The 12,182-nt window shown below is 35.7% G+C and overlaps 1 protein-coding gene across 11 annotated transcripts in view; it reads right to left on the reverse strand.

Moving 5' to 3' along the window:
- CCDC138 (coiled-coil domain containing 138) overlaps positions 1–12,182 on the reverse strand; it is a 142,726-nt gene that overhangs the window by 41,449 nt on the left and 89,095 nt on the right. The window contains exon 13 of one of the 11 annotated variants that reach the window (XM_078056705.1): positions 5,494–5,815. The exons of the other annotated variants lie outside the window; for them this stretch is intronic. Coding sequence (XP_077912831.1) covers positions 5,700–5,815 — 116 coding nt within the window. The 3' untranslated portion in view covers positions 5,494–5,699. Of the gene's footprint in view, positions 1–5,493; positions 5,816–12,182 lie in introns of those variants that run through there. 11 annotated transcript variants of the gene reach the window in all.

Consider the following 12,182-nt stretch of genomic DNA (forward strand, 5'->3'; position numbering starts at 1 on the left):
AGACATGGAAACATGTATCTGTTACCTAAGTATATATTGATGGATGAATGGATAAATAAAATGTGGTATATATACTTAAAAAAAAGAATCCCTCGAACTTTCTTTATTTTCATATGGTAGTTCTATTTTTAATTTTTGGAAGAACCCCCATCCTGTTTTCCATAGCGGCTATACCAATTTACATTCCCACCAATAGTGCATGAGGGTTCCCTTTTCTCCACATCTTTGCCTGGAACTTTCTTAAAATGTTCCACAGATGATTGGGGAGCCTGTAAAGCCAGGATTGAGAAGCACTAATTTAACCAGAATCAATGCAAATGAAATATTAAGATACTTATATCGTTACAGTTCAATACACCAAACAACCCAAATCAGTACTCTTACAACAATTTTACATTGTGCTTTTAATTGTACAAGAATACTCCAGTTTCCTAAACTCTTTCAATATACTATTGAAAGGAATAAAAAAAACCGTGCTGTTCAAACTAGTGAGTTAATTTTTCTTCTGAGATTTCTGTTTAAAGAAGGCTCGAAGGTACTTTGAAATACACTGAAAATATGACACAGAATCACCCCCATTAAAATTTACTATCTTCTGGCTGATGTGTTGTATTTCATCTTTGCTGTTTTAGCTTACATAAACTAAAGAAGTAATTTAAAAGCTTAATTATTAAGAATGAGAAGCTGAGGATAACCTGTGTGAAATACCTATGAAAGAACTGAAATACATAAATATATATTAAAATATATATGAAAGAATTTTGAGAAATTAAAATCTGTGCCTCAATCAATTTATAGTACATTCTATTCTCACTTTTGGTAGAATTTAGTTCAAAGAACACTGCCATTATTGTACTTAATTTTTGTAATTAAATAAAACACTGCAAATAAATGTGTATTTAGGTTAAGCAAAGTTGTTAGATTTTGTTCAAGTTTGCCTTATTTGGAAACCTATGTTTATTTAGCAAACACTCAGTAGAAGAGTACAGATGAATCCTGAACTCAATTCTTCACAGAAACAAATGTTTTTATCACAGTGCCACCTACTGTATTTGGCACAGATTACTTCACTTCTCATTAATACATCATCTGAGATTAAACAAGCTAAATGCTACATGATACAGCAAAATCTGTGAACTTAAAAAACTGTACTTTATTAATTTGGGGAGGGGGAGATGGTATTTGGTGAATTTATTTTTAAGTTGCCTTACCTTTTAGGGAGAAGTAAAAAAATTATATCATTATTTTAATTTCCCTAACAGTGAAGATTTTCTAAAATCAATACCAATTTAACTTCTAAGAGAATATTTTAAGAAATTTTCGTTATTAATTGTACCAAAACTAGTTGTTGTTTTAGGCAACAAGTGTTTGGTGGTTTATTATGAAGCAATACAAATCTAATGTAGTCTACAGATCTCAATTCTTTTTTTTTTTTGCAGCTTCATGGTTGGTTTTGGCCAAACTTTTTATTTAGTATTCTGTAGTTGCTTAACACACACTTAAATGGTCTTATTGAGGGAGGGGAAAAGGGAGGTTCTTGTAGATTCCTAAGGAAATGTCAGAAAGGTAGCAGATCTCAGTTCTGATCTCAAGTAAAACCAACTCTTAGAAGTTAAATAATACTAAATAATAATGTTTATGGTAATGTTAGCAGCTAGCGCTTACTATATGCCACACTCTGCTAAACCTTCACATTAATTCTCACTTAATCTTCAAAAAAAAATTGTGGTGAAACACAGAAAAGAAAGGACCTGCCCAATGTCACATAGCTGGTGATGGGACTGAGACTCATCCTTAGTTATCTGACTGCAAAACTGAAGTTCTTAATCCTACATTGTTCCTGTTATTTGAGAATGGCAATAATTCCTACATTTCTTTAGTCCTGAAGTATAAGTACATAATTTACAAAAATATATATCTGGATAAGTTGGGGGCCAAGTGTTGAGAGGGGCAGGACAACAGAACTAGCTCTGATATACACAACTAAAAAGGAGAGTATATTTAATTAGAAAGACATGAAATTTGTCCCTAAAACAATACTATCAGGTAAGATTCTTACCTTTCAGTTCTCCTATCTTTCCATAGATCAAACTAGTATGTACATATTGAAGGTTTTATTAATTAAAATGTTTTCACATTGACGGCCACATCTACATACTTAAAATTGTTAATGACATGTAACATTCCACTGTCCTCATGATGATACTGTTAAAGGCCTGATTATTTAGGGTCAAGAAAAGATCTGAGTCCCTTACAAATGCCTGACCCTCAGTTTGCTCTTCTGTAAAAATGACACCACCATCTAAAGTTACTGTAGGGAATAAATTTGAAAAAAACAAATGAATGATTAGAAAAATGCCAACAACACTGCAAGAACTTATTTCCTTCTCTATTCCAATTGCGGGTTTGTCAATTATTTATCATTTATCATTATTAGCACAAATCTTTTTTTTTTTTTTTTTTAAGATTTTATTTACTTATTTGACAGAGAGTGAGACAGGAGAGAGGGAACACAAGCAGGGGGAGTGGGAGAGGGAGAAGCAGAAGCAGTTTTCCCCCTGAGCAGGGAGCCAGATGTGGGGCTCAATCCCAGGACCCTGGGATCATGATCTGAGCTGAAGGCAGATGCTTAACAACTGAGCCACCCTGGCGCCCCAACATAATAAATCTTATTAAAGGTTATGATACATTTTGGTGGCTCCTGTAAGCAGAATGCATTTCAAAAATGGTAAGCTACAATACAATAAAAATTGTACCTGTTTTGACTCTTAACTATAGAGAACAAAGTGATGGTTACCAGAGGGGAGGTGGGTGGGGATAAGAGTGAAATAGGTGATGGGGAGTAAGGAGTGCACTTGTCGAGATGAGCACTGGGTGATGTATGGGAGTGCTGAATCACTCTATTGTATACCTGAAAGTAATATAACACTGTATGTTAACCAATAAAATTAAAATTAAAACTTTAAAAAAACCCACATTTCTCAAGACAGTTTTGGTAAATATTATATATTAATCTTACGAGTGAACTACTGTATTATAATTTGAAATACTGCATATTGAAATATTGTAATTTGAAAATACACACATTTTATCAATAAAGACTTTTAGTTGGCATTATATTCAATCATTTTATTTTTGTTAGTATAATGGATATAAGGTTATATCTTACAGTTAAATTTTATTTCAGAGAATCAGTGTAGCACAGTGACTAAGAGTGTAGACTTAACCTCTCCATGCCTCAATTTCCTCATTTATAAAATTGAGATGTTAATACTGACATCTCATAATCTTGTTATAAGGATTAAATGAGTTAGTACCTGTAAACTGCTTAGACCATAACACAGGAAGTGCTATGTAAGTGTTTTTTATTACTTCTTTCATTATCTCAGGAGACATGCTCTTAGGAAGTCACAAAATAAGGCTAGGAGGGTGGGCTCTAGAAATGGATAGAGGTGAGCTGAACCAGACTCTGTCAAATACTGGCTGTGTGGCCTTGACATAATTATCTAACCTCTATAAACTAATAACCACTAATATGGGGATAATAATATTCAGAAACAATCTATAAAGGATTTAGCATTATAGTGTCAAATTCACACCAAGTATTATCTTTTTGAACAACCTATTTGCACTATCTATTCAATGGAAACCAAGTATTATATATATTTGGGTTATTAAGTATTTAATATTATGTATATTACCTAACACATTTATCTATTTTCTCTTTACTTTTTATACTAAATTTATCAATCTTATAATGGATAACTTTCTTTTATAAATAGGAAATATCTTCTTACCAGAGTTAAGACAAGTCTGTTAGTCTGATTTAAGATTTTTTCTTTTTTTTTTTTTTTTTTTAAGACTTTTTCTTATGTGTAATTTTTAGTTCTCCCAAATTTGCTGCAGCACATAAGACAGTGTATTTTTTATTTTTCTCTATACTCATAATCATTTTTCCTAACTGTACTTAATAGATGTCTTTTTCCTTTTCTGGTTCTTTTACTTGGCTTACTTTGCTCTACCCCAAGATTATATAAACTGAGATCCACCACCTGCCTTTCAACCCTCAGCCTACTGAACCTCTAGGGCACCTGATAATGAAGGCAGAAAACACAAGGTCAGGAAGGAATAAGTTCATCAGCTCTAGAATTTGATACCAATGTGAATTTCACCTTTTAGCCACTCACCTTTTTTAACATTAATTTTCTCTCCCTGAAAGTGTTCCTCAGGGTATTACGAACCTTCATAAGGTATTACAGTGGCGCTTCATAAACTGTAAGATAGCATTTCCCAAATTGTTCTCCTCAGAAAATTAGTGCTATATATCACTCTTCTGAAAAGGATCTGAAGTTAAATAAGTTTGGGAAATGCTGCATATAGTGTATTCTAGTTTTATAGATTCATAAAGCCCACTAGTAATGGAATTAAAGTATTGACATTATTAAACTTTAGTTACTCCCAAATTTCTCAAATATTTTTAACTAAAGACCACAATAGTGAATTGAATGAAAACTAATCACAGATGTGTTTGTCATAAATGGAAAACTAGGGATGGTTTTTACAACTTTAGAGAACCATATTGTTGCTTTATGTGCTTTGTTAATCAAAATTAGGAGAGGATCATGGGCGGTAATTTTTATACACCTTAGGACAATATGTAGCTTATTTTAAACACATTTTAGTATTTTAAAAATGTATTGTTTAGATTTTTAATAACATACCCAACTTACTTTCAGCTAATCATATTCATTCTGCCTGTCTGATAATGATTTAACTAATTTTTAAATTTTGATTCCAGCTCTCAAAGTTTGTCTGAGGTCAAATTAGACCTAAAGGATCATTTTCTTTTTTTAAAAGATTTATTTATTTATTTTTAGAGAGAGAGTGAGAAAGCAGGGTGAGGGGCAGAGAGAGAGGGAGAATCTCAGACTCCCTGCTGAGCTTGGAGCCTGAAACAGGGCTCCATCTCATGACCCTGATATCAGGACCTGAGCCGAAACCAAGAGTCAGACACTCAACCGAATGAGCCACCCAGGTGTCCCGAGACCTAAGAGATTATTTTCAATCACCAATTTATGCACAAATACCTCTGGAATCTCCTATAGGATTTTTAAAAATAGTTTTAAGATATATTTCTAAATGAATTCTGAGTGGTTTCTCAGTTATTTCTTTTAAAAACTTTCAAAATTATTTTACAATCAGAAAAAGCACCTAAACAATTTTTAAAATTACGGGAAGAGCATCAATTATGTAGTCACGTATTTAGATGAAAGATAATAAACTTACAGGTTTCTTAGAATTTCTTAAAATAAATTAATGGGGAATATAGTCTAATTTTTCAACTTCCATTTTATGTACTAAAGTTATGATTATACTTAAAAATATATACACTGTTCAGAAGTCATTTACTTCAGAAGTTATTTGCTTAGAAATTGGACAAAATTCATAACAAAAACAAACAAGACAGTTATGAAGTGACTAGGATGGGCAAGAGATACCACAATGTGAATTCTGGTTAGAAATTTTGTTTATTACCAATTATCACAGACAGCTTAAAAATTCACTACACATTGTCAGTATAGAATGAATTGCAAACACACTGTTAACTGACAACAGTTAAGTTGTAGAAAAACATGGTATGATAGGGGCACCTGGGTAGCTCAGAAGGTTAAGCATCCGACTCTTGATTTCGGCTCAGGTCATGATCTCAGGGTCATGGGATGGAGCCCTGTGTTAGGCTCCGAGCTCAGCAGGGAGTCTGCTTGAGATTCTTCCTCTCCCTCTGCTCCCCTCCCTTGGCTTGCTCTCTCTCTCTCTAAAATAAAATAAATAAATCTTTACCAAAAAAACACGTTATAATTTGTATGTTTTTAAAAGAAGATCAAAAGTAATGTTGTCTTTTGAGAAGTTGATATAACACCATTTGAGGAGCAGCTGTGACCCCACCACATGTTTTCCTGTTGAATAACTCACTGGTCTTCTTGCATGCCATGCTCTTCCACAATTCCAAACTTTGGCTCATACTGTTCCCTCAGGAATGGCCTTCTTTATTTTCTGCCTATGAAATCCTACACATTCCTGACAGTCCAGCTCAAATGCTAACTCCTTATATAAATCCTCTCCTGATCCCCTAAATCATAACCACCAGAACTAATTTATCATCTCTCTTAAACAGAAGCACATTATTTAAACTTCTGTGTGGATAATTATAAGATGAAGCAGAAAGAAATATTTACAGTCTACTTACCCATCAGACTCTAAGGACTTTAAAAGCAGGTACTGTCTTATAATTCTTTCTACTTTCTTAAAAAAGTGACTTGCACAAGGAAGCAACCAAATTTACTAATTCAATATGTATAAATGAAGTGCAAATTGGACATTTCTGGACTTACTAGTCCTATTGCCCTATTTTGATGTTTTAAAATTACTCATTATTATTATTATATAACATGATTGTTTCGTTTTAACTTTAAAATTTTATTTTTTATTTTTTTAAACTAAAATACAGTCAACGTATAATGTTACAATAGTTTCAGGTGTACAAAACAGTTATTTGGCATTTAAATACACTACAAAATGCTCAAGACAATACATTTAGATACCATCTGTCACCATACAAAGTCATTACAATATTACGGACTGTATTCCCTATGCTGTACTGACTCCATTCCATTCATTCATTCACTCACTCACTCATTCACTCATTCATTCATTCAAGTAGGCTCCATGCCCAGGCCTAGCGTGTGGCTTGACTCATGATCCTGAGATCAAGACCTGACCTGAGATCAAGAGTCAGACACTTAACCGACTGAGTGACCCAGGTGCCCTAGATTTCTTTTTTTTTTTTATGGCTGAGTGGATATTCCTTTGTGTGTGTGTGTGTGTGTCTGTGTGTATGCACCACATCTTCTTTATCCACTCAGGTAACAATGGACACTTTATTCCTTATCTTGGTTACTGTAAATAATGCTGCAGTGAGTAAACACCAGGGGTGCATATATGTTTTCAAACTACTGTTTTTGTTTTTTCAGGTAAATACCTAGTAGTGGAATTACTGGATCATATGCTAATTCTATTTTTAATTTTTTGAGGAACCTCCATACTGTTTTCCACAGTGGCTGCACCAATTTACATCACACCAACAGCACACTGGCCTTGCCTTTTCTCCACAACCTTGCCAACACTTATTATTTCTTGTTTTTTTGGTAACAGACATTTTGACTGGTGTTAGGTGTTACCTCACTATGGGTTTTTTTTTTAAATTTTATTTTATTATGTTATGTTAGTCACCATACATCATTAGTTTTTGAGGTAGTAATCCACAATTCATTGTTTTGTATAATACCCAGTGCTCCATGCAGTATGTGCCCTCCTTAATACCCACCACTGGGTTGACCCATCCCCCCAGCCCCCTCCCCTCTACAACCCTCAGATTGTTTCTCAGAGTCCATAGTCTCTCATGGTTCATCTCGCCCTCCGATTCCCCCCACCCCTTCATTTTTCCCTTCCTTCTCCTAATGTCCTCCACGCTATTCCTTATGTTCCACAAATAAGTGAAACCATATAATTGATTTTCTCTGCTTGACTTATTTCACTTAGCATAATCTCCTCAGTCCCAACCATGTTGATGTAAAAGTTGGGTATTCATCCTTTCTGATGGCTGAGTAATATTCCATTGTATATATGGACCACATCTTCTTTATCCATTCATCTGTTGAAGGACATCTCGGCTCTTTCCACCGTTTGGCTATTGCGGACATTACTGCTATGAACACTGCGGTGCATATGGCCCTTCTTTTCACTACATCTGTGTCTTTGGGATAAATACCCAGGAGTGCAATTGTTGGGTAATAGGGTAGCTCTATTTTTAATTTTTTGAGGCACTTCCACACTGTTTTCCAAAGTGACTGTACCAACTTGCATTCCCACCAACAGTGTAAGAGGGTTCCCCTTTCTCCACAATCTCTCCAACGTTTGTTGTTTCTTGCCTTCTCAATTTTTGCCATTCTAACTGGTGTAAGGTGGTATCTCAATGTGGTTTTGATTTGAATTTCCCTGATGGCTAATGATGATGAACATTTTTTCATGTGTCTGTTAGCCATTTGTATGTCTTCTTCAGAGAAGTGTCTGTTCATATCTTCTGTCCATTTATTGACTTGATTATTTTTTTGGGTGTTGAGTTTGAGAAGTTCTTTATAGATCTTGGATACCAGCCCTTTATCTGTAGTGTCATTTGCAAATATCTTCTCCCATTCTGCGGGTTGCCTCTTTCTTTTGTTGACTGTTTCCTTTGCTGTGCAGAAGCTTTTTATCTTGATGAAGTCCCAAAAGTTCGTTTTTGCTTTAGTTTCACTAGTCTTTGGAGATGTATCTTGAAAGAAGTTGCTGTGGCCAATGTCAAAGAGGTTACTGCCTATGTTCTCCTCTAGGATTTTGATGGATTCCTGTCTCACATTGAGGTCTTTCAGCCATTTTGAGTTTATCTCTGTGTATAGTGTTAGAGAATGGTCGAATTTCATTTGCATGTGGCTGTCCAATTTTCCCAGCACCATTTATTGAAGAGACTTTTTTCCATTGCATATTTTTTCTTGCTTTATCGAAGATTATTTGACCAAAGAGTTGAGGGTCCATATCTGGGCTCTCTATTCTGCTCCATTGGTCTATATGTCTGTTTATGTGCCAGTACCATGCTGTCTTGGTGATCACTGCTTTGTAACATAGCTTGAAATCGGGCAACGTGATGCCCCCAGCTTTGTTTTTCTTTTTCTTTTTCTTCCTTGGCGATTCGGGGTCTTTTCTGATTCCATACAAATTTTAGGATTGTTTGTTCCAGCACTTAGAAAAATGTCATTGGAATTTGGATCAGGATGGTGTTGAAGGTATAGATTGCTCTGGGTAGCATAGACATTTTAACAATGCTTATTCTACCGATCTAAGAGCATGGAATATTTTTGCATCTTTTTGTGTCTTCTTCAATTTCTTTCATGAGTGTTCCATAGTTCCTAGAGTATAGATCCTTTACCTCTTTGGTTAGGTTTATTCCGAGGTTATCTTATGGTTTTTGGCGCTATAGTAAATGGAATGATTTCTTAATTTCTCTTTCTATAGTTGCATTGTTAGTGTATAAGAAAGCAACTGATTTCTGTACATTGATTTTGTATCCTGCCACACTACTGAATTGTTGTAGGAGTTCTAGTAATTTGGGGGTGGAGTCTTTTGGGTTTTCCACATAAAGTATCATGTCATCTGCAAAAAAAGAGTTTGACTTCCTCTTTGTCAATCTGAATACCTTTTCTTTCTTTCTGTTGTCTGATTGCTGTTGCTAGGACTTCTAGTACTATGTTGAACAATAGTGGCGAGAGTGGGCATCCTTGATGTGTTCCTAATCTTAAGGGAAAAGCTCTCAGCTTTTCCCCATTGAGGATGATATTCGCTGTGGGTTTTTCATAGATGGATTTTATGAGCTTGAGGAATGTTCTCTCTATCCCTATACTCTGAAGAGTTTTAATCAGGAAAAGATGCTGTATTTTGTCAAATGCTTTTTCTGCATCAATTGAGAGGACCATATGGTTCTTCTCTCTCCTCTTATTAATGTGTTCTATCACATTGATTGATTTGCGAATGTTGAACCACCCTTGCATCCCGGGAATAAATCCCACTTGGTCGTGGTGGATGATCCTTTTCATATATTGTTGGATCCTATTACCTAGGATTTTGTTGAGCATTTTGGAATCCATATTCATCAGGGATATCGGTCTGAAATTCTCCTTTTTGATGGGGTCTTTGCCTGGTTTGGGGATTAAGGTAATGCTGGCCTCACAGACTGAGTCTGGAAGCTTTCCTTCTGTTTCTATTTTTTTGAAACAGCTTCAGGAGAATAGGTATTATTTCTTCTTTGAATGTTTGGCAGAATTCCCTAGGGAAGCCATCAGGCCCTGGACTCGTTTTTTTGGGAGGTTTTTGATCACTGCTTCAATCTCATTACTGGTTATTGGCCTATTAAGGTTGTCAATTTCTTCCTGTTTCAGTCTTGGCAGCTTATAGGTTTCCAGGAAGGCCTCCATTTCATCCAGATTGCTCAGTTTATTGGCATATAGTTGTTGATAATAATTTCTATAATTGTTTCTATTTCCTTGGTGTTAGTTGTGATTTCTCCCCTTTCATTCATAATTTTATTAATTTGGGTCCTTCCTCTTTTCTTTTGGATAAGTCTAGCCAGTGGTTTATCAATCTTATTAATTCTTTCAAAGAAGCAGCTTCTAGTTTCGTTGATCTGATCTACTGTGTTTCTGGTTTCTAATTCACTGATCTCTGCTCTAATCTTAATTATTTCTCTTCTAATGCGTGGCTTAGGCATTGTTTGTTGCTTTTTCTCTAGTTCTTTAAGGTGTAAAGTTTGTTGGTGAATTTGGGATTTTTCTATTTTTTTGAATGAGGCTTGGATGGCTATGTATTTCCCCCTTAGGACCGCCTTTGCAGTATCCCATAGGTTTTGGACCGATGTGTTTTCATTCTCACTGGTTTCCATGAATTGTTTAAGCTCTTCTTTGATTTCCTGGTTGACCCAAACATTCTTGAGCAGAGTGGGTTTAGCTTCCAAGTGTTTGAATTTCTGCCAAACTTTTTCTTGTGATTGAGTTCCAGTTTTAAAGTATTATGATCTGAGAATATGCAGGGAATAAACTAAGTCTTTTGGTATAGGTTGAGACCTGATTTGTGACCCAGTATGTGGTCTATTCTGGAGAAAGTTCTGTGTGCACTCGAGAAGAATGAGTATTCCGTTGTTTTAGGGTGGAATGTTCTGTATGTATCTATGAGGTCCATCTGGTCCAGTGTGTCATTCAAAGCTCTTCTTTGTTGATTTTCTGCTTAGATGATCTGTCTATTGCTGAGAGTGGAGTATTGAGGTCTCCTACAATTCAATATGACTCTTTATTTTGGTTAACAGTTGGCTTATGTAGATGGCTGCTCCCAGGTTGGGGGCATAGATATTTACAATTGTTAGATCTTCTTGTTGGATAGACCCTTTAAGAATGATATAGTGTCCTTCTGTGTCTCTAACTACATTCTTTAGCTTAAAATCTAATTTGTCTGATATAAGAATTGCTACCCCAGCTTTCTTTTGAGGTCCGCTGGCATGGAAGATGGATCTCCATCCCTTCACTTTCAGTCTGGATGTATCTTTAGGTTCAGAATGAGTCTCTTGTAGACAGCATATGGATGGGTCCTGTCTTTTAATGCAATCTGCAACCCTGTGCTGTTTTATGGGAGCATTTAGGCCATTCACATTGAGAGTGATTATTGAAAGATATGAATTTATTGTCATCATGTTGCCTGTGAAGTCCTTGTTTCTATAGATTGTCTCTGTAAATTTCTGTGCTATATCACTCTTGGGGTCTTTCTCCTTTTATAGAACCCCCCCTTAATATTTCTTGCAGGGCCAGCTTAGTGGTCACATATTCTTTCAGTTTCTGCCAGTCTTGGAACCTCTACATCTCTCCATCCATTCTAAATGACAGCACTGCCTGATAAAGTATTCTTGGCTGCATGTTCTTCTTGTTTAGTACCCTGAATATGTCTTGCCAGGCCTTTCTGGCTTGCCAGGTCTCTGTGGATAGGTCTGCCATTATTCTGATGTTCCTCCCTCTGTACATAAGGAATCTCTTCCCCCTAACTGCCCTTAAGACGGTTTCCTTTGTTCTAAGATTTGTGAGTTTTACTATAACATGCAGGGGTGTTGGCCTGTTTTCCTTGATCTTGGGAGGGGTCCTCTCTGCCTCTAGGACTCGAATGTTTGTTTCATTCCCCAGATTAGGGAAGTTCTCTGCTATGATTTGCTCAAATATATCTTCTAGTCCTTTCTCTCTCCACCCCCTGAGGGATACCAAAAATTCTGACACTGGAACGTTTCATGGTGTCACTTACTTCTCTGATTCTATTTTCATGGATTCTGAGTTGTTTTTCCCTGGCCTCCTCTTTTCCCTTTTTATCTATTAAATGGTCTTCCAGGTCACTAATCTGTTCTTCTGCCTCACTTACCCTAGCTGTTAGATTATCTAGATTAGACTGGATCTCACTGATAGCATTTTAAAATTCTGCCAATTCAGCTTTCATTTCTGCCCTTAGAGACTCTTATGTTGCCATTAATCGATTTCTCCATTCTAGCTATCGTCTTCACAATT

The sequence above is a fragment of the Halichoerus grypus genome, chromosome 10, assembly GCF_964656455.1.
Source record: "Halichoerus grypus chromosome 10, mHalGry1.hap1.1, whole genome shotgun sequence".
Classification (NCBI taxonomy): domain Eukaryota; kingdom Metazoa; phylum Chordata; class Mammalia; order Carnivora; family Phocidae; genus Halichoerus; species Halichoerus grypus.